This window comes from Talpa occidentalis, unplaced genomic scaffold (genome assembly GCF_014898055.3).
Source record: "Talpa occidentalis isolate TD23 unplaced genomic scaffold, MPIMG_talOcc4v2.1, whole genome shotgun sequence".
Lineage (NCBI taxonomy): Eukaryota > Metazoa > Chordata > Mammalia > Eulipotyphla > Talpidae > Talpa > Talpa occidentalis.
The window spans coordinates 130,808,504-130,832,140 of NW_026555331.1; the positions used below are offsets into that span (position 1 = coordinate 130,808,504).

Here is a 23,637-nt window from a genome sequence, read left to right on the forward strand (position 1 = left end):
TTTTTTTTGCTTAAATTATAGGCTTGGTAACTTGGTTTTATTTTTCTGTTAAATGGTGTAAATATCTAATGGGAATTTTTGGGGAAATATTTTAATTATGAAACCTAGTTAAAAAGAATTTTTTATGCGCTATAAATCAAGCATACAAAGAACTACCAGTAGAGCATACATAGTTTTCTTTTCCTGCTTATTAAGTCACAAGAAGGTAAGTCTTTTATAGTTATTTGAACCATCCATATTTATCACACTGCTTTGGTAGTTGTTCCCTAGCACATTTGAAGTGTGTCTAAAAATGTTTGGTTAAGAAAAAGAAAAATGCTAATAAAGTTATATACTGTATGAAAAAAAAATATGTTTCCACATAGTCTTAGAAACAACCTTAGCTTTCAGTTTGAAAACCTGGGAAATTTCCAGAATTAAAGGAGTTTTTTGTTATTTATAAAAAGGAGGAGCTACACCTTAAGTTTCCATTGAGGCAGTGTTTGCTGTAATTGTCAACAACTTTCCATAACTTGGTTCCATAAAGCTGATGGGAAAATAAGTAATTGTGGTTTCTCAGAGCATGTCAGGTCTATTTTCTGCTTGATTATTTGAGTGTATCAAGTAGATAATATTCCTCATCTACAAGTGAGCTTTCTCAAACTGTACATTTGGTTTATTACACTTTAGAAGAACCCATAGAAACAATTTGCTAAAAGTAGTGCTTAGCTATCCAGTCTGGTCCACCAAAATTCTTTTCACCTCCTGTAGGCCAAAGTCTATGTGATGAGAAGAAAATAGAAAAATGTTTACATTCTTGTAATTTAAACAAAATTTAAGTAGTTTTCTCTTGAACGTATTGTCTTGAGGACCATATGGTCTCTGTTATAGCAGATTAGCTCTGTTTTTGTACCATGAAACAGCCATAATACATAAATGACAGGTTGTGGCTGTGTTCCAATGAAAGTTACAGTAGGTGGCAGGCTGAATTTGGCCTGCTGACCGTTGTCTTAAGGAGATGATGGCTGATTTGTATAAATGTTGATAATGGCTTCTAGAATGGATCCTTTCAGACTAGAGGTAGATTTCACTCATTTTTTTAATATTGACTAGTTTTTTGGTTTACAGATAAAACAGGAAAATATCTACACTCACAGAAATAAGACTAGTAGAACTGTGGAAATAGTATTCTTCATTGGACATGAAACACCATCTACCGGATTAATTTGATGTTCAGGAAAATGGGAGGATTAAACAAAAGTTTCGCTAGTACTGGCTATAAATATTTGGCTTTTGTAATCTAAAGTTTTATAATCAATTTAGTAATATGAAAATGATGCAACATGGGGTAAAGAAAGTAAGGCAAGAGTAAGAATTATAATGTGGGTTTACCATACAAGGCTCCTTTCAAGTTAGACAAGAGCAGGATGCTTGACCACCCTGGGGCGGGTGACTGATGTGCTTTGCGCCCAAGGACTAATCAGTGGAACACCTTGTTAATGTGGAACGCCTTGTTAAGATTGGAGCCATGGGTGGGAGTCGGGGGGTGTATATCATTGGACTCACCCTCCCGAAAGCCCAAAATGCAGTTTCACCCACCCTTTGTAAACAAAAAGACCAGGATCTTGCTCTTGAGGGGCATTCTGCATCCTATAGCCTGCTACATGACTCCTGTTTCTTTATCATTGTCGTGTAGCTGATGCAACATTGTAAGACATTTTAATAAATATGGTACTGTGGAGTGGTAATTACAAATTTCAAGTGAGAGTTAGAAATTATTCAATTGTGAAGTGAAATGTATTCTCTGGAGGAAATCTAGGGTCAAGATGTTTTCCCATATTGACAACGCTAATGACACATAAGCCAATAAACAAGCCATACTCCCTCAACAATAATCAGTTTCTAATATGTGTCTTCTGAAGTCTTTTAAAATGCCTAGTAAAATATTGTTCTAGTTGATGGCAGGAAAATAATTACCAAAATAGGAATTAAGTAACATTATGAATAAGGGAAATAAATGAAAATATACCACATGGGTATGCAATATTCCTTGGTGCAGGTTGGTAACTTTTTATGTTCATATTTCATAACCAGTTCAAATTTGATTTCTTTTTACATGAGTATTGTAAGGAAATCAACATGATTAATATGCAAGTGTTAACATTTTAATGTTCTTTAATGAGATTTATTCTGTAAAGAATTTTGTATTTTAAAAGGCTCAGATCAATTTTAATCTGTTTTATTACCTGCGCTTTGTGATGCTAGCTAGCATTATCTGTGCAGTTTAATGAAAGATGTTTCTTGGTGAAATGTTTCTACTGAAGTTTTTTGTAAAGGGCAATTAACTGCAAAAGGGACTTCATAAAACATAAGTCTTTGCCGTCAAGGAGCTTAAGGCCATTTTCCTATAAAGTAAACATAGACATGGGGAAGGCATGTATTGGATGCTATGAGAGTCCATAGGAGAAAGGTTTAAGATCAGTGCTAGGATAGACTAAATTGATTAATAGAATCATACAGCAACTTTTATGATAATAAATCCCATTGTCTGTAGGAATTTTGCCTGTGGCTTGGGCATAAGTGGGGGATAAGAGCTTAAGAAAGACTGGACATTTTAGGTTGACAGCAGGAAACTATCAATAATTACAGACCATCTACATATACTTGACCAATTACAGACCATATACTTGGACTGTGTTGTGGCTTTGCTTATATAAAAATCATAAAAATGGAGAGAATTTTAAATAATTACAGACCAAGACAATTACCTGGAAATGCTTTCCCTTACTGCAAAAAGATAAGTAATGAAAATCTAATCAATAAATTTAAGTGAATGCAAGCATCTTAATGCCTGTCGAGTAATATGTCTTTCTGTCTGCCAAAATAAACAGTTTAAACATCACCTTGGATCATGGTGTCATTGGGGAGTCATCTAAGAACTTACTACATTTGCTTCCTATTGTCACTAGAGGTAGAAATTTAGAGCCCTGAAGAATCCTAAATGACTTCAGTGGAAATGTCTACAGGCAGAACTAATTGAACCCAAAGACTAATAGTGCAACTATAACATCCTGCAAATGAAAACCCTTTCAACCCTATGTAGCATCTTTGAGGAAGCTTTAATTTTAGTTTTCCAGAGCAACCGTCACATGACTCTACTGTCTGCAATATCACTAGATTGGAGTCTCACCAGTGGTCCTTATGAAGTCAGAATAATATTTTGAAATTATTTTTACATTAAGTGAAGAGAACAACTAATATCAATCAGTACAACTTAATTATCAAATCATTATGAAAGTCTAAGTAAAGATAAATTGCTAGGTGGTTTTACCATTTTGTCATTTCTGAGAATTGGTAATTAATTGGTAAATCACAATGTACTTTCTACTTTTCAGTCATAACAGAATCTATCCCCAAGACAACAGAGTTTAACTAAGTGAACTAAGGTCTGCAATCACTAATGCACACTTCTATTTTTCTTAAAATAAGGAGGTTCCCTATCATTAACTTTTGATTGGCAACTAATGGATAAAGTCTCCCTGTGTTATGTGTGTACTACTATATATGTTATATTAAAGTTTCAGTGATTTGGAATTTGTGATACTTGAACATGGGCTGTGCTGTGGCTTTGCTTATATAACAAGCAAACAATTATAAGAACAAACCTTTAGTGAACTGAAAATGCACTACTCATTTGTACATAAACATTTCTATCAAACCAGGAGAAAGTGGCTTATAAACTTAGCTATTTTAAGTAAACTGTACATCATGGAATTTCGAGCTGAAAATAGTACAGGCCCTCTAGTTAAATTTTCCTTTTATTAAACAAGAGAAAGTTTAAAACTAGGCGTGGGTGATGGAGCAATCACACCTATTGTTCAAGAGGGGCTGTATTATGTGAACCTTGGTGAAACAATGCAGGCAGACTGGAAGGCACTATCGCTGGAGGAGATTCATCCTCACCACGAGGAAGGTAATTCTGAGTTTGTAAGAGTTCAAGCCATTATATTAGGTCTATCCTTGAAGGACAAGGGTTTTCTTTTTGTTCGTTTGTTTGCTTGTTTTGTAAGAAACTGGGTAGACTTCTGCCCAAAGGCTGTTTGTTAGATCTAAAAAGAAGTCTGAGTGTGGCAGTCCAACATCTGAATTGAAATTGCCCTGGGCGCCACTGAGACTAGCCCCCAACCTACGCTGCAGACACTGAGTGTTGCCAGGCAACCGAGAACTCGAGTGGCCCCATGCAAGCTGCACCGTCCTTTTCCCGTCTTTGTCCCACTTCCGGTAGAGGGTCAAGGGACTGGCGCCCAGAGGCATGTGGAACTGTAGAAGGAGACTTGCTGGTCTGACTGAGTGATTGGCACCTGCACTGCCATGCAGAAGCTTTTCACCTGGAGTCGGAAGGGTGGATCCCACGGCCCCTCGGCACACCTAGGACAGGCTAGTGTCAGTGCCGCCCAATGGGGCTACCGCCTTCGAAATAGAGATTTAAAGAAACTTCACAAAGCTGCCTCGGTCGGGGATTTGGAGAAGGTGAACTACTACCTCCAGGTCAAGAAACATGATGTGAACCTGCGGGACAGGCAGTACAGGTGAGCAGAGCTGCCGTGAGTGACATGGGCGCAGTGGAGGGGAAACAAGACTCCGGGGCCTCCAATCATAATCAGGACTTGTCGGGGCTGCCATTGTCACTCTAGAGTTCACAGACCAAAGAGGTCTGGTAACCTTCCGCAGAGGGTGACCCTCCTTTTTTCACCTACTAATCTTTAAAAATGCTTATCCCAGTATTTGAGGAAATTTTGGCTTCCCTGATTCCTTCTCCTTCACCACCACCTAGTCAGCCCTGGGTTTTTCTCCCTTTCTTCATCTGCTTTGGATTAGTTTTATTTATTTGTTTGTTTGTTTGTTTATTTATTTATTTATTTTTTGGTGTATATTGCCCCCCGCCATCTAAGAATTACCACTTGTAGGAAAAGGGAAAAGAGTCAAGATGACCATCTCTACTCAAGGATGGTATTTACATCTATAAGATTTTAAGACCTGGAAACAGTTAACAATATTAATGCAGGTTACCTGTGAAAATTTTCTTCAATTGCAGAGTAGCTTCAAACAGCTCATTAATAACCACTTACTGCAAAACAAAATTAATTTTATATAGTAAGAAACAGGTTTTGTGTTTGACTTTAATAAAAAAAATGTACTGTATGTTTTAAAATCTTTTGGGAAGTTTTTAAATTATAGGGTCTGGAAAATATCCTCTTTCATCATAGTTGGGTAACTGGTTAGAAAGAGGTTATGTGTCAGCTGTTAGTAATTTAACTCTCCCTTTCAATAAAACCAGAGTTGGCTGATTTTTTTATCCAACTATCCTACACCACTCCACTGACTTACTTGACAAGATAAGGTTAACCTCAGCACAACTTCATTCAGTGGTCAATTCTCAGTTTTACCTGGCTGGCATCTCTGCCAGGTATCTTACTTGCTCTCAGCAGTAGTAATTGAAATATTATGTTATCTTTCAAGGTTTGGGATTTACTTGACATTTTTCCGACTCTTCGGACTCCTTTGCTGGTTTCTCCTCATCTTCCTCACTGGTGAATATTTAGGACTCAGACCTTGAAATGATGTTCTCTTTCTTTTAAAATCTTCACTCAGTGAAAATAACAGGTTGTTTTAAAATATCTATATTCCAATGCTTTCCAACATTTTATATCCAGTGTAGCCTACTCCAAATTCTAGAACAAAAATGCCTGCACTTCCATTTGGCTATGTAATAGGCTGTGATGTGCTGATAAATGTTTAACAATAGGCTCTTGGCTAGAAGTGGAGTGGAGAGAGGCCTGATTTCAAGTTACCAATGTGATGTCAACTGGCTCCATCACCGTTTAGGCATTTCAAACTGAGATAGGAAACATTGCTAAACTGTGCTTTTGTTATTCCTCTTTGAATCTGCTCTTCTCTTTCTATAGTTGCCATCCTTTTTCCCAGTTGTTTAGACCTAAATTCATTCTTGATTTCTCTCATTCTTTCACATTCTGTATCTAATTCAAAGCAAATCCAATGGCTCCCCCTCCAAAATATATATAAAATCCAACCATTTCTTGTCACCTTCATTGTTAGAATTCTAGTCAAAGCCACCATCATGCTTTAACCACAATGACTATAGTAACCTCCTGGCTAGTGTTCTGTTTTAAACTTTTTAGTTTATTCTTAACACAGTAGCCAGAATGATCCTGTAAAATGGACACCAAATGAAGTCATTTCTTGCCTTAGCAGTACCCATGTGCTTTCCATCTCACTAGGGGTAAAAGGCAATGTCCCTTCAATGGCCCATGTAGCCCCACATGACATCCACCCACTCTGTTACCTCTCATCTCATATGACTCTTATTTCGTTAACCTATAGCTGTTGAGGTCTCCTTAGTGTTCCACTGGAATGCACTAAGTGCATTGAGTGTCTTTGAACTTACTGATTCCTTTGTGTAAAGTGTCTTTCCCTCCGATAGCCTCAGGGCTTGCTCTCTCACTTCCTTTAGGGATTTGTTTGTCACATTATCAATGTATTGTTCCCTGACTACTCTGCTTTATGAGACAGTAAAAGATTGGGGGAAAACAGAACTTGAATGACATCAGCTAACCTGAGGCCCTAGACTAGCACTAGCACTAGGCACTAACACTCATGGGATTTAGATTTTCTATAAATTCTATGAATTAAAAAGTAACAATATAAACTAAAGTCTTAGACTGGGAATATAATACATTGGTAAAATAAATGTTAAGACTTTTTAATAAGAATAATTTTAATTTTAAAGTGTTTCTCTAAGATACTTGTAATTATATGCCTAATTTTATTCTTTCCAAAACTAAAACACCATTTTATTTTCTAAAAGAAACCTATTTTTTAAAACTCATTATAGTTAAATTTTCTTTAAAGTGAAACTAAATAAATGTTGATATTCAAATCATTTGCATAGCCTTTTAAATTCAGGTAAAATCAATTAAAATTAATGTAAGTTTTATGTAAATATAAATAAGTACACATAGAAAATGCCTATATATATATAATAAATGATCTGGCATGATATTGGTTATAATATATAACCACTAGTGGGGCCGTGGCGCAGGTGGTTGAGCGCAGCGCTGTGAAGCTGTCCACAGCCTCTGCTGTGTGGGTTTGATCCCTGCCGGCCAGCGAGGGTCCCACATGGCGCGGCAGACCTCTCCTTTTGTGCCTGCTTCTCCCCTCAGCAGTTTATTTCGTCAGTCTGCCTGTTCTGTTGCCCACTCTGTCTCTGGTGAATCCTCTCACCCTTCTGTGCATCTGGCCTGTACCCCGGTTCTTGTATAAATAAATAAATAAATCTTTAAAAAAAAAAAAAAAGACTTTCCTCTAGGGCCTCCCTGGTGGCACAGGCGGTTAAGCACCGCGCTGTGAAGCTGTTTGCAGCCTCTGCAGTGTGGGTTTGACCCCGGCTGGCCAGGGAGAATCCCACATGGTGCAGCAGACCTCTCCTGTCTCGCCCGCTGCTCCCCTCAGCGGTGTATTTCGTCAGTCTGCCTGTTCTGTTCCACGCTCAGTCTCTGGTGAATTCTTTCGCCCTCCTGCACATCTGGCCTGTACCCCAGCACTTGTATAAATAAAATAAAAAATCTTAAAAAAAAAAAAAGACTTTCCTCTAACTTTGTTTTTTTGTTATATTGATACAGGACACCTTTGCACCTGGCCTGTGCTAATGGATATTCAAATATTGTATCCCTCTTAATTGAGAAGCAGTGTAAAATAAATGTCTGGGACAGTGACAATAGATCCCCATTGATTAAGGTGTGTTAATTTTTCCTCTTCAGTTAGAATGTATTTGAGTTCTTTTAATTAACTTTTGTTGGCATTTATATTTTAGGACATAGTATTAAACACCAATTTAATATATTATATTGTAAGTAGTAAAATGCTCATCTAGTCTTGTTGTATTGACAGGCAGTACAGTGTGAAAAGGAACTTTGTGCTACTATTCTTTTATACCATGGTGCAGACCCAAACCTGGCAGATAAAGATGGCAATACTGCTCTTCATTATGCTGTCTGCGGTCACAGCATCTCACTAGTCAAAAAACTGCTTAAACACAAAGCCGATATTGAAGTTCACAATAAGGTTGTATATTTGAACACCTATTTTAGAGTTAATATTTTAGAAAATAATGAAAGCTATTCATTTGAAATAATTGATGTCCGTTGAAACCTATGCTATATAAAAAGTGAATTTTCCAAACTGAAAGTGGGGAGGAGGGAAGGAGAATGAGATTATCAAATACTGATAATATTTTTCTTTTCAAAATGTCTTTATCCATTTTACTTGACTTTGATCTTGACCTCCAAAGCAGCACCATATGTTAACAGTCATAACTGTTTAAATGTCTGTATCAAATGAAAAAGATGTGATTTTCTCCTAAGTGGATATTGATTAAAAATCATAAAGCCTACTTTTTCTATGCTGATATACTCATGAATAATGATGAGAATAGGACTGAATTAGAAAATCACTTATGCTAAAAATAATCCAACTTTCTTATTGAGATTATGGATAACTGAGAAATGTATATTTTTAAGGCATCTTAACACTTTAATTCACTGATACTTTGTCTATATGACAGCCCAAAACAAGTGCCAGCATTTGAAATTTCATTAAATGAAACCCTATAGAAGCCCAATTGTAACAATATTATGAAAAAGTGAATTGATGTTTTGCAATACTTACTTTAAAATTAGGTATTCATCACTTAAATATTCCAGGATGCTTTTGTCCACAATTTGAATTAAGGCTAATTTAGAAACCTTAATTTTATTTTTTGGCTGGCTTAGCTCCAATTTATTTCTTTGACCTTTGAATCGTATTGTGCTATGTCTCAAAATCTTTTAAAAATTAAAGTCCATATTGAGAGGTATCTTATAACCACATGTATTTTTCAAATTGAACTTAAATCTAAAAGGTGTGTAATATTGATACAATATTTTAAATAACCATTTTGAAATTTTTTTTTCAGGATGGGTATACTCCACTTTTACTTGCCATTACTAAAAATAATACAGAAATGGTAGAATTTCTTCTGAAGAGAGGGGCAGATGTGAATGCTTCAGATAAGGATCAAAGGTATAATTAATGCTAAGTAAGAGCTTATAAATACAGCCACCTAGTCGGATGATATATGACATTGAGAAATGATCTGGCCACATGATTTGGGACAAATTATCTAGATTTCTGGATCTGTTTTTCAACCTATGAAATCAAACTGTTGGGCTATATTAATTGGTGGATTATTATAACATTAGAATCTTAAAATAGGAACTCAATCTCTAAATCCAAGATGCTTTAGTTAAATGGAAGTAAGGGACCCAGAACCCCTTAGGTTGTTTCCATGTCCTAGCCATTGTAAATAATGTTGTAGTAAACCTTGCAAAACACACAATTTTTTGAGTTGATGGTATATTTTCTTTAGCTAGATGCCCAAGGTGGGATTGCTGGATCACATGTATTTCCATAGTCTTTCAAGATAAATCCAGAACACTTTTTAGAATGTCTGTACCAGTTAACATTTCCACTAGTAGTGTAACAGGGATCTTCTTTCTCTGTATTCTCTCCAGCATTTGTTACTGGGAGTCCTTTTAAAATATAATTTTCTCATGGATATGAGATTATAGCTCCTTATGATTTTGACCTGCACCTCCCTTGTTAAAAATAATGTTGAATATTTACCCTTGTATCCATTTAGCTATCTGGATATCTGCTTTGGTGGATTGTCTATTCATATCTACTATCCATATTTTAATTGGGTTTTTTTTTGAGTGTGTGTTTAAGTTGGATGAGTGCTTTTTGTACTCTGGATATTAACTTCTAAGATGGTTTTAAAAGTAGAATGCATGTTTAAAATTCATAGATATTTTTTCCCTCTTGCTCCAGAACAGCCCTTATGATTGCTGTCAGTAATGAACCAACAAATATAGTTAGTATTCTTCTTCAGCAAGAAGTGGACCTATCTTGCCAAGATATTCATGGATTCACGGCTGAGGAATATGCTTCTTTCAATGGTTTATCTATGTAAGTAATACTGCAGCCTTTTAACAGTTATGTGGGATTTGACCAGACAGAAAAAAACATGGACTCCAAAGCACAAAGCTGGAATAGGTTCTGTAATAGGGGTAATCATGTTATGAACACTGGACCCAGGGATCCTTGATTTCCCCTGTTTGTGGGGATCAATCAATATAAGAAATACAGGTAGGCACAGTCTATAGATTAATTTGTATGTAATAGAATATACTGTGGAATGGGAATTTGTGCATGAAGGGACAATTTATGTGAAGAAGTGGCAAGCTCTATAGCTAAGGAGAGTTCTGGAATAGATTTATCCTTTATGGCTCCCAGAGGAAAACTACCATGATGGCACCTTGGTCATAGACATCTGGCTCCCAGAATTCTGAGAAAATAAATCTCTGTTGATTTAACCAACTAATCTGTGATATGCTGTCATGGAAGCCCTAGCAAATCAATACCCCAAATATAACCTAAAGTTACTTTTTCTTTGTTGCTCTAGTTGCTCATTTGTGATAGCAGGAAGAAAAGAAATGCTGGAAAATGGAAAGGATGTAAATAAAAATGGTATTTATTTGGGCCTCCCCTGGTAGCTCAGCGGTTGAGTGCAGGGCTGCGGCGCTGGTTCCTTCTCTGGCCACCAGCAAGGGTCCCCCCCCCCAAAAAAAAAGGTATTTATTGATGAAGTTAGCTTGAAAGGACACTTGAGGACGGTAGCAAGTGTGCGACATACTTGAGGAGGCATTAATGTCTAAAGTTTTGATTTGATGATTATGTTTTATGAACTGAATTGACCATAGGTGCTGGAATTCAAACATATTTTCTCTTTATGGATAGATTTCACCAATTAATTGCTAATTATGGAAAGGACAAGAAAGTTAAAAAGATACACAAATCCGCAAAGACAACTATGGTCACTACATTTGATAGAGAAAATCAGAAGGAAGGTAAGAAGATACAAACTGAGCAAATAATTTTGCTTGTTAGTTTTTGTCTGATTCTTCAGAAGGTGTGTGGCTTTCTTAAATTATATTTAGGATTTTAGTGGAAATGCTTTCAGTTTATCACCATTGAGAATGATGTTAGCAACAGGTTTGCCATATATGGCCTTTATTATGTTGCCATATATGGCCTTTATTATGTTAAATGTAAGTTGAATATTATCAAATGTGTTTTTCAGCATCTATTGATATGATCATATGATTTTTATTTTTCCTGTTGCTGAATGTTGAATTACATTGATTAATTTTTAGATTTTGAGTCACCCTTTCATGTCTGGAATAAATCCCACTTAGTTATGATGTATGGTCCTTTAAATGCATTGTTAAATTCAGTTTGCTAAGATTATGTTGAAGATTTTTTCGTCTATGTTCATCAGGAAAAATGATCTGTAGTTTGTGTGTGTGTGTGTGTGTGTGTGTGTGTGTGTGAGAGAGAGAGAGAGAGAGAGAGAGAGAGATTTTGTTGGTTTTGGTATCGTGGTAAAGATTGTCTGGTTTTGGTATCGTGGTAAAGTTGTTTGGAAGTATTCCCTATCTCTTATTTGTTTTTGGAAGAGTTTAGGAAAGTTAGGTATTAGATGATCTTTGAAGATTTCATAGAGCTGGTAAAACCATGTAGTCCTGGGCATTTGTTTTGTGGAGGACTTGATTATCTTTTCAGTTTCCTTGCTTGCAATAGGTCTGTTCAGGTTTTTTATTTCTACCTGATACAGAATCAGATGGTTGTATATTTCTAAGAATTTGTCCATCTATTCTAGGTTATTCAACTTACTGGCATGCATATGTTCATAGTAATCTCATATGATTTGATTTTCCATTTGATCTATTCTAATTTCTTAGCTTTCTCCAGAATTTTTTAATATCCTCTATTGATTCTATATCCTGCATCTCAATTATTTCCTTATTTACAACTTTTATTTCTAGCATCTGTTCATTAATTTTATTTTCAGGACTTCATTTGTTTTTCTGAAGGTTTCTTTTTGGTGGTATAAGCTTTTCTGTGTTTTCTGGCATTTCTTTGAATTTCTTTATCATGGGAGTTTTGGATTCTGTATGTAATATGAAAAGCTTCCATATTTTTGTAGTTGGTCTAGAAATTTGTTCTCTCTGTGTGGTGAAATATTCCTATGGGGATTCATAGTGTCATGTGTTGTATCTTTCTATCTTCCTATTTTGAGTTTTCTAGGTTACTGTTCTTTCAAGTGTCCTAAGATTGCAGATTTTCCACTTTTCTAGTCGATGACTAGAAGTGATTTGCAGCTGGTTGGTCAGGCAGTGGAGAAGGAATTTGGAGGAGTCTACTCTCTGTTCAAAGAGGCCTGCAGGAGTGACTCATGCAGGAGTGGTGTGTGGGAGGAGTACTGCTGAAAGCCCTCCTCTCTGGGTTTCCAGACTTGTGTCTCAGTTGCCTATAGGGTCTCATTGTTGTGCTTCATGGGATCAACTTGAGTCCTGATGGGTGGGTAGGGGGGTGCCATCCTGTACCATCTTCTCCACTGGGGACCTGGCTGGCCTGAGACAACCTAACTTCCTCTGTACATTTCTACCCTTAGATAAGGATCCCCCTCCACACTAATCAGCTCTCCCCTTCCTAAGGCCACCGACCAAATACGGGAGCACATCTCTGAAATTTGCACAGCAGGCTCCTACCTCAACTGAAGTCTCTAGATGCCTCTCTCCACCCACCTTTTGTTCTATGAAGTTGAATTTCTTCAGTGTGCATTCGTCAGTGTCCACGAAGTAATTCTGGTGTTTTGAACTCTTGATCTACATTCTGTAGCCTCCTTGCCAAATACATGTTTCTCTCTCTTTTTCTCTCTTTTTTTAAGATCCACATAGCTATAAGAAGTAAAGAATTTCTGTGATTTATACTTCATTTCTTTAGGGAAAGAAAGCAGCACAAAGTACAGAAGTACAATTTCTACTTTTGAGTATGTCCTGAGGGTAAACATTTTAACCAACCCCATTTTTTATCCTGGTAATCCACATCTCCAGTTTCTAGTGAAATGTTAATATTTTTATTTTTAGGCAAAAATATTGCAAAAGATGGCAAACTTTGGAAGTTGCATTTGTGTCAGATTAAAAGGGAATAACTTAGTTATGTTTTTAAAAAAATGATTATAAAATGCATAAGTATTTGTGCTAAAATTATGATTGTATTGATGCTGAGAATAGGACATAAGAAAAATGCTTAGGAGTGAAAATATTTGAAGGTAAATGAAGAAATCACAAATATCACTTGTTTTCTAGATGTGTAACCTCATTTCTACAAATCCTTTACTGCTGCCTTGAATTAGAAAAGTCTGTTTTGAAAGAGCAGTTAAACGAAATATTACACCATTTTTGCTGACTACTGTATTGAAGAAAAGTTTGTTAATGGAGAACAGCTTTTCACCTTAGAAGAAATTTCAAAAGGAAAACATCTATTTCTTTAGCCATCAGTTGAATAATACAATTTATGTTTGGTATGTAGACAAAGAAAAACTTTTCAGTCAAACACCGAATGGGATGCTAGTGTGAAAACCCTTTGCAACATACTGTAAGCATGTATTAAAACATCTAAATAATGTAAAGGTAATAACATTTCAACTAAAAAATAGAGGAAAAATTATCAATAACTTTGTGTAAATGGAAATTGTCTTTTGTTTATAAGTATATTTGTTGGGGATGCCTTTTTGAGTTTTTAGAAATACTACAGTAATACATATTCAGAAAATTTGGGTATTATGGAAAAGAGAAAAGACAATGCATTACCCATAGTCTCATCACCCAAACAGACCATTTGTTAAATATTTGGCATGTTTCTTTCTATAGTCCTTTAAAGTGTACGTAGGTTTTTTTTTTTTTTTTTTTTTTTTCCCTCAAAGGGAGTTTATGATTTTGTCTTTTCTTTTCTAAAACACAGTAGATAGTATGCAGTTTTCGCTGTGCTCTTTGCTGCTCCTAAAACACATCCAGGGCCTCTCTGGTAGTACAAGGGGTTAAATCTCAGCACTATGACGCTATTTGCAGCCACTGCAGCATGAGTTGGATCCCAGGCCAGGGAGCTACCCACATGGCGCAGCAGACCTCGCCTGTCTTGCCCGCTGCTCCCCTCAGCAGTGTATTTCAGCCAATCCACCTGTTCTGCTCCCCACTCTATCTCTGGTGAATCCTCTCACCTCCCCCCACCCCACACCTCTGGCCTACACCCCAGCTCTTTATGCATAAATACATAAAATAAATCTTTAAAGAAATAAATAAAACACATCCAGCATGATCTGGCTTCAGAACTATTCCTGAGAGGATTCTCCTTTAAGCTGTGCCTTCTCCAGCTCCTCCACCGTTCTCATCACTTAGTGTGCTCTATTATCTATCCCTTTGCTCCTTGCATTTGGAATGCAAGCTCCATGAGAGCTTGAACATTTTCTTCATAGCTAAATGCTACCTCTTGTAAAATGTCTAGTGTATCCTAAGTATTCATTTTGCTGAACATGCAGTGATAAACTACACTGGACAGGTACTGTTTAAGCACTTTACATATATTAATTTATGTAATCTTTACATAGTCTCACTGAAATAAGTATTATTCATATCCCCATTTTATGATGAGGATATTGAAGAACAACATGGTTTGATGACTAATTTGAGGTTACTGAGCTAGAAAACTAAGAGCAGCCAGAATAAACCCATGTACTCTGGATTTGAACTTACCCAGTCTGACTCCAGCATTTGTCTCATTAACCAATATACTACACCATCTTTCCTGTGAACAGATGAATTAAATATTATACACACATAAGTGCCGTATGTGTGTGTGTGCACATCTTTCTAATTTTCAAAGGCACTTCTATGGGACAGTGGTGGCCCTGAGAATCATCATAGACTGCTCAATGTGGTCCTCTGGTTTAAAACCACAGGCTCTGCCAGCACCAGTCATTCCCTGGGGGGCTGGTGCTGCAGTGCTGTTTTCCAGCAAACTGGGGATCATGCCTTTGCTTGGATTACTGAAACAACTTATTTTAACTCATTTCCATGTGAACAAATCCTTCCCAAATTTGATGGGGTTGCCATCTTTTTGTGTTTTTCTAGCTTTCTCTTGTTCAAGAGTCACTTTTTATACTCACTGATTTCACTTATCCCCTCTGCTCTTCAGTTAGTCAACTTTCCTTAATGTTACTTTCCTGAATTACCTTCAGGAGCACAAACTATAGGGCCTTGGGTGAGAATCATCATCTTAACCATTCTGTCCTTGTTTCTGCATCTGGCAATCATGTGAGAGTAACTGAGAATGAAATTATTTAGCACAGTACCTGATAAAGACTGTTGTTTATCAAAATGTTAGTTTATTCTTTTTCCTTGGGTTGAAGAAACAAAGCTGTAACCCAGTTTTTCTTTTGTTTCTTTCCTTATTCTCTTTGGCTTACTATTTCATTTCTATGCAGACCTTAATGCAAAACTCACCATACACGCTAGCTCTTATGAAATTTCACATGCTATCAGGCATATCATTGTTTCCTAGTTTGACTGGAGTGTTACGGGATTAAAGAAGATTGGGATATTATTCAGCAAATATCCACTCTTCTTTCCCTGACACTTTTCCCTTCCCTGCTTACTTGGCTTATGCATGTGACTTGTATGGGTAGAAGTGACAGATGGTCTTTTTCTAGAAGCCCATCATCCTCTTGCACTCTCACCATCCTCTAGGAGAACAGCATGTTCAGCTAGCTGCTACTTCTCCAATTTGGGTTCTAGCATGAGATATACAGTGCAGATCTGAATTCAAGTCTAGCTGATACCAGGAACCCAGGTAGGCTTAGCGGGGCCATTGTCTAATACTCATGAGTGAGAAATAATTGCTTATTATTTTAAGCTATTTTGGGATCTTTTACTGCCCCAGCAAAAAGCTGACTAATAAATAAATATGGGGAAAGAATCATAGCGTGTAGCTCCTGACATGTCATTCACACAGTTCACAAGACATGCATTCTGGGTCCCATTCCTGAATTCCAAATACCTCCCCTCCTTAATTGTCCTTTAGCCCCTCAGTCCTACTCCTGCTCATAGGTCTTTCTTATTCAGAATTGATTTCCTCTTGCCAGTGAAACTTATGAAACCTGTACCTCACTTGCAAAATGTGTACTCAGGTGCATTCTCCAACATTCAGGTTTTTCTTCACAATCATTTCACCAACTTCAAGGATAAAAATTTTCCATCCATCATAACATGGATGCTTCTATTCTTTGATCTATCTGGGGTATAAATGAATCTGACTCAGATTTAGGTTATCACATTCTTCCTTTAAAAGAAGCACCTGATATTTATTTCCCAAGGAGTTGTATTAGTTTTCTATTGATGATATAACAAATAATCACAAATCGTGGTTTAAAGGAACACAAATTTATTATCTCACAGTCTGGAGGTCAGATGGTAGAAATGGGTGTTACTGGCAGGGGTGGGGCTAAATTCAAGATAAACTCAAATGTACAATGCATTTCTTTCCTTTTTTTTTTTTAAGATTTATTTATTTATTTATATAAGCACTGGGTACACTGCTGAGGGGAGCAGTGCGCTCGGCAGGAGAGGTCTGCATGCCATGTGGGACCCTTGCTGGTGGCCAGGGATCAAACTGGTGCTGCAGAGGCTGAGGGCAGCTTCTCAGCCCAGTGCTCAACCGCTGCACCACCAGGGGAGGCCCCACAAAGTATTTCCTTTTTTTTTTTTTTTAAAGATTTATTTATTTATTTATACAAGCATTTATTTATTTATTTATACACAGTCAGAAGCGCGGGAGGGTCAGAGAATTCACCAGAGCCAGAGCAGGGAGCAGAGCAGGCAGAAGGACCGAAGTACACTGCTGAGGGGAGCAGCGGGCGGCAGGAGAAGTCTGCACACCATGTGGGAGCCTCCTCCAGTGGCTGGGGAGCAGACAGGGATCGAACCGGCACTGCAGAGGCTGCAGGCAGCTTCGCAATCCAGCGCTCAACCGCTGCGCCACCGGGGATGCCCAATTTCTTTATGGAGGCTCCAGGGGAGAATCTGTCTCCTTACCTTTTCTAGGTTCTATGTTACCCATATTCCTTGACTCTTGACTCCCAGAAATTTAATTACTCTGACCTCTGCTTTTATCCTCATGTATCTTTCTCTGACTCTTCTGCCTCCTTTTTCACTTATAAAGACCCTTGTTCACGGGCCTCCCTGGTGGCGCAAGGGGTTAAGACACAAGCTATGAAGCAATTTGCAGCCTCTGCAGCAAGAGTTTGATCCCCAGTGGGCCAGGGAGCAAGCCACATGGTGCAGCAGACCTTTCCTGTGTCACCCACTGCTCCCCTCAGCAGCGTATTTCAGTCAGTCTGTCTGTTCTGTTCCCCACTCTGTCTCTGGTGAATCCTCTCACCGCTCATCTCTCTGGCCTGTACCCCAGCTCTTGTATGCATAAATAAATAAATCTTTAAAAAAAAAAAGACCCTTGTTCACTCAAAAATCCAAGATCCTTAGCCTAATCAAATCATTTATCACTTTTACAATAGTACTTCTCTTGCAGAGAGGTGCTTTTGATGATGTCATTTTAATAGGTGTGAAGATACCTCATTGTGGTTTTGATTTGCCTTCCCCTGATAAGTTTAGTGATATGAAGTATCTTTTCATATCTTATTGGCCACTTGAGTTTTCCTTGGACAACTATCTTCACTGTTTCTGTGCATTATTTGCCTAGGTTATTAGATTTTATATTATTGAGTTGTATGTCTTCTTCATATATTGTGGATATCAACTACTTCTCTATATATGATTTACAACTGCAGTGTACCAATCCTCAAATTGGTTTTTCATTTTGTTGATTGTTTCTTTTGCTGTTCAAAAGCTTTTTAGTTTGATGTACTCAAATTTATTGATTGGCATGAATACCTGAAATATCAAGGCTACTAACTTGTTGTCATTTCATTGCATATGATTGATTATATAGAAATGATTTTAATTTGATAATTCCTTATAGTAATTAATTCCACCCCCAACATTATCTTAAGCCTTTGCTTAACTATTTTTTATATGTTCTATTTTAATATGTTCTATTCATAGGATTATTAATATTTCCCCTCTAGACATAGTTATTACTTATAAGTGATTACAATATAATCACTTATAAATCTAGAGCATTTTACACAGAGGTCTGCTTATGATACATTTTCATTTTATTTCAACTTCAGTGATGAATAATTGTGACTGTTTAGTCCCCATAGGTAAGAAAATTTTTGTTCATATAATCTTATTTTTTTGCTTTATTTCTGATTCATAAATGATTATTATGTAATAGAACTTTGGAAGGATTTTGTACTGGGGTATAAATATTTAAGGTGCTGTTAGGGATATTTTACTTGGCACTTGCTTCATTTTTTAAAAAAACCTGTCTTTTTTATAACAAAATCTATATTTCTCTATCAGCTTTTTATTTGATTCTCCTCATGTAAATGGTTGCCATCTAGTGGACAATCTACATACAAGCTCAGCTTTGTAAAATAGGGTTATGCTGGACATATACATGATGTTACTCCAGAAAAAGAAGACGCCAAATGTACCTTCCTTTTGACTTCTATCTACACATTAAAGCGCATGCATGCTCCAGAGATAGGAGAGGCTGAACTGGAAGGAAACTGGAGCTGATGTTATCATAGAAATACATCATTATCCTTCAAAGTCAAAGTTTCCTCTTGAGAGTCAGGCATAAATGTTTCCTAAGAGGTGCTATCAAGAAAACATGTTATGGGGCCTCCCCGGTGGCCCAGTGGTTGAGCGCTGGGTTGAGAGCCGCCTGCAGTCTCTGCAGCGCCGGTTCGATCCCCGGCCGCTGGGCGAGGGTCCCACATGACGCGCAGACCTCTCCTGCCGCCCGCTGCTCCCCTCTGCAGTGTATTTCGTCAGTCTGCCTGTTCTGCTCTCTGCTCTGGCTCTGGTGAATTCTCTCACCCTCCTGTGCTTCTGACTGTACCCAGTGCTTGTATAAATAAATAAATAAATAAATAAATAAATAAATAAATAAATCTTAAAAAAAAAAAAGAAAACATGTTATGATTCTATCAGCCAAATCGGTCTCAGTCTTTTCGTTATTGCAGTATCTCAAAGTTACCACTTAGAAGAGCCTGCTACCAGTAATGATTACACATCTAAATACACATTTAAAATATATATAAATATATATGTATCTCTCTCTCTCTCTATATATATATATATATGTATGTAACAGAAAAGCAAATTAAATCTCACAAGCCGGCAGTCTATGTTAAATACTTGTATAACAAGATAAAAAGAATGACTGTCACACTGAATTCTACAGTGAACAGTCTTTCAAAAAGCATGGAAGCCACAACGAATTATCTAGCACTTTACCGAGACCTTAAATTAAAATTTGCCGCAAGTAATTATTTTACAAATATATAATTCTATAATAATCTTCAGTCAGTTGTGTCAGTGTCAAACTGTTATGGGGCAACCCCAATATAAAAACGGGTTGCCTGGCTGTGGGTCCTCACCCGCGCTTAAAAGGGACTTATTAATACTCCACTACAGGCACACAAAAAGGTTAATAAAACGCTTATTTACAAGGGAAAGGAAATTAAGGAAATATACAACTCAGGGAGAAAATAGGGAAATAAAGTCTTTAATGCATCCTACCCGATCCGCCAACCTGGAAACCCAAAGGCACTCTCCGAGCTGGCTGAATGCTGCGAGCTGGCGGAGAGCCAAAATGGGGGATCCCCTCCAAAGCCCATGTGTCTGGCTTTTATACCAACCTGGCTGCTTAACCCCACCCTCAGGTCCCAGCCACCTTCCCTTTGGTGGTGATGGGATTTGGAGTTCCCAGTGTCTTTGGCTTTGGTCTGGAGTGGGGGTGGAGTCCACAAAGCCTGTATGGAATTAGCTTTAGGACATCCTTTTCCCCCTAATAAGAACAGTGCACAGACTCAGATTACATTTACTTTATACTAATAGTTTTTTTCAGTTCTATAATTTGTATGAGTGACTTCAAACTCCACCAAATTATTCCCTCTTCTAGGCAGGATGAAAGTAAAGACTTCCTGTTGTGTAATAGAATGTGTGCTTGCCTTAAATGCCAGGAAACATTTCCAATTCAGCTCTGTCACAGAGAAGTTTATAAATTTGACTGTATCTCCTAATCTTTCAAAACTCAGCTTATTCATGTGAAAATTGTTCTATGAATTAAGATCTTTAATGTATCATCTTTAAAAAATTTTTGATTAAGTATATGGAAAGGCCAAGATATTAGAACAATGAAAACATTTTGGAGAAAAAAACAAAGTGGGAAAAATCATTATACTTGTAGACTTGTTATACCCTGCAGTAATTACTATCAAAGTGGTATTGGTGGAGAAATAGCCATGAAAATTAGTGGAATAGAAGAGAGAACACAAAAATAAACCCATGGAAAAAAGCTTGACTTGTGACAAAGGTGTAATAGCAATTCAATAGAGGAAAGTATTTCAAAAAATGGTGTTGAAACAATTGGCTATTATTCATAGGCGAAACAAAAACCAAATAAACAAAAACAATAAAACCCTGACTTGTGTCACACCTTATATAAAAATAAACTCAAAGTGGATCTTGGATTTAAAAGAAAGATGTAAAAGTGTAAGATTCAGGGCAAAAAAACCCAGGAGAATATCTTTGGGATATATAATTGGCCAAAGAGTTCTTAGATCTGACACTAAAAGCATAATAGAAAGAATTGATAAATTGGACTTCATAAAAATTGAAAACTTATTCTCTATGAAAAATCCTGTTAAGGACCTCCCCGGTGCCGCAGCGGTTGAGCGCTGGGTTGTCAAGCTGCTCAGAGCCTCTGCAGCGCCGGTTCAATCCCCGGCCGCCAGGCAAGGGTCCCACATGGCGCGCAGACCTCTCCTGCCGCCCACTGCTCCCCTCAGCAGTGTACTTTGTCAGTCTGCTCTCCCCTCTAGCTCTGGTGAATTCTCTTACCCTCTCGTGCTTCTGACTGTACCCAGTGCTTAAATAAATAAATAAATAAATAAATAAATAAATCTTTAAAAAAAAATTAAAACCCTGTTAAGAGGGTAAACATATAAGCTATAATCTGGAAGAAAATATTTGCAAATTATCTATCTGACAAAAGAATTTTGTCTAGTATATATATAATACTCTCAATACACAAGAGAAAAAAATAGCAATTCATGAAAATACATGAAAAAACATTTTGTCAACAGGATATACAGATGGTAAATCAGCACATGAAACAATTTTCCACATCATTAGGGAAATGTGAATTTAAAACAATGAGATACCACTCCAACCTATCAGAATTTAGATAACAAATTAAATGAAAAAACCAGTCAGTGTCAAATGCCGGTTAGGATGCAAAGAAACTGGATCACTCATACATTGCTAATGGGAATGTTAAAATTGTTCAGCCACTCTGGAAAAATATTGGTAGTTACTTAAAAGAGTAAACATATATCTACCAGTAATTGTATATATCCAAACTAGTAATTGCATTCCTGGCACTTATCCCAGAGAAATGAAAACTTACGTTCACACAAAAAAATGTACACAAATAGCAGCTTGATTTGTAAGAGCTCCAAAATGGAAGCAACCAAGATGGCCTCCAAGGGGTGAATGGCTGAACAAACTCTGTCACATCCATACTATGGAATAGGAATCAATAAACAAAATCATACCATATTATTGGTACCATGTTCTGGGTGAATCATCAGATAATTATGTGGCGTGAAAAAGGAAGTCCCCAAAGTTATATGTTGCAGAAATAAATTCTAGCCTTTTACACAGGCAGGGGAAGAACAAGTGGTACTTAAGGAATGGTGAGGTCAGGAAAGCTTTATTACTCATGCCTGAGGTCCCAGATCTGGCTAGTTCTGTAAGGTCTGAGCACAAGTCTAGGGACAAAGGGTTTCTTTTATATATAACCATCTTACATTGATAACATCAGTCGGTAAGCACAAAAGTTTGTGACAAAAGACAGGTATTCAAGGATGTCCTGGGAGATCAATCAGCCTGGCAGCTGTCTGGCCTTGTTAAAAGGTAACCTCCTTTAGGTAATCTCATCTAGATAGGCTTTAGAGAGGCAAAACTTGTTGTTTACACTTACTTTGCATTATTTACTGCACCAGACCTGTGACTCTTAGCAGGAAACAGGAAAGATTTCATTTGATTGGCGGTTCCCTTTCAATATACTATGTAATTCCACTATAACATTATTTAATCAAAATTATAGAAATGAACAACACATTAGTAGTTGCAAGGGACTAAATTGATAGTGAGAGGTGGGAAGGAATAGGTGTGGCTGTAAAAAAGGCCTATACAAGATCTCCTTGTGATGATGAAAATGTTGTATAACTTAACCCTATCAATGTCAATAATCTGATTATTGAATTATAGCTTTGTGTGTGTGGGGAAACTAGGGTAAATGGTAAATGAGATTTTCCTATCGTTTTTACAATTGCTTGTAAAATGACAAGGATCTAAAATTTAAAAAGTTTAATTAAAATTACACATATACAAAAAATTACGAGGGCAAAACATACTCCTCTGAAGTTATAGTTAAGTAAGGATAGTTTTAGAGAACTTCCCTTAATGTTTATATGTCCTTGAAACCTCTAAGTAATCTCTATGGTTGGAGAAGCAGGCTCTGTTCTATGTGTAAAATGTTTATATTTCTCCAGAGATAAGCAAGTTATTAGTAAAAATAGAATTCTAAAATAGGTGATGTATTTATTTTTCTAAACAATAGGTGGCACCTGAGTTTCACGGATAAAACTGATGATTCACACCTTTGTAGCAGAAAATGTGACTGCACTTTTCAAATTAATCTAAAATTTAATTTACATACAAAATACAGTCACAGTTTGGAATGTTTTTAAGTACTTGTTAATTGAACAAATTTTTTTCTAAAATTAATATGGGAAATTTTGCTATCCTTTTTTTTAATACAAAAATAACCTATAGATTAAATAATGCAATTGTATGTCCTTTTGAGTATAATTTGTACATTATCTGAAAAAATTTTTCTCTCAAAATCATACTGGCATCTTTAAAATCTACATGCTAATGCATTATCAAATGTTAATTTTTAAAATTTTATTATTCAGATGTGTAGAAAAACTAATTGAAGTATTCATATATGAATAACTTTTTTCTTTTTTTTTTAAAGATTTATTTATTATTTATTTATTTATTTTTATTTGTTTATACATGCACTGGGTACAGTCAGAAGCACGGGAGGGTGAGAGAATTCACCAGAGCCAGAGCGGGGAGCAGAGCAGGCAGAAGGACTGAAGTACACTGCTGAGGGGAGCAGCGGGCGGCAGGAGAGGTCTGCGTGCCATGCGGGAGCAGCCGGGGATCGAACCGGTGCTGCAGAGGCTGCGGGCAGCTTCGCAACCCAGCGCTCAACCGCTGCGCCACCAGGGGAGGCCCTATGAATAACTTTTTTCTAATAAAACTTACATTATTTGGAAATATTTGCCTTCTAACTCTTTGAACTTTTGTATCTTAGCCGCAAAAATGTTTTCAAGTTCTTCCTCATATAGGAGGAGTTGAAACTTGCTCTCTG

General features: G+C 36.9%; 1 protein-coding gene across 1 annotated transcript; it reads left to right on the forward strand.

Annotated features, from left to right (window-relative positions):
- Positions 1-4,177: 4,177 nt before the first annotated feature.
- On the forward strand, positions 4,178-10,954 carry ANKRD7 (ankyrin repeat domain 7). The gene is given in 7 exon segments (XM_037519212.2): positions 4,178-4,568; positions 7,683-7,797; positions 7,951-8,124; positions 9,014-9,120; positions 9,928-10,018; positions 10,020-10,065; positions 10,897-10,954. Coding segments are annotated over 7 exon segments (765 nt in total). The 5' UTR covers positions 4,178-4,350; the 3' UTR covers positions 10,911-10,954.
- The last annotated feature ends 12,683 nt before the right edge of the window (positions 10,955-23,637 follow it).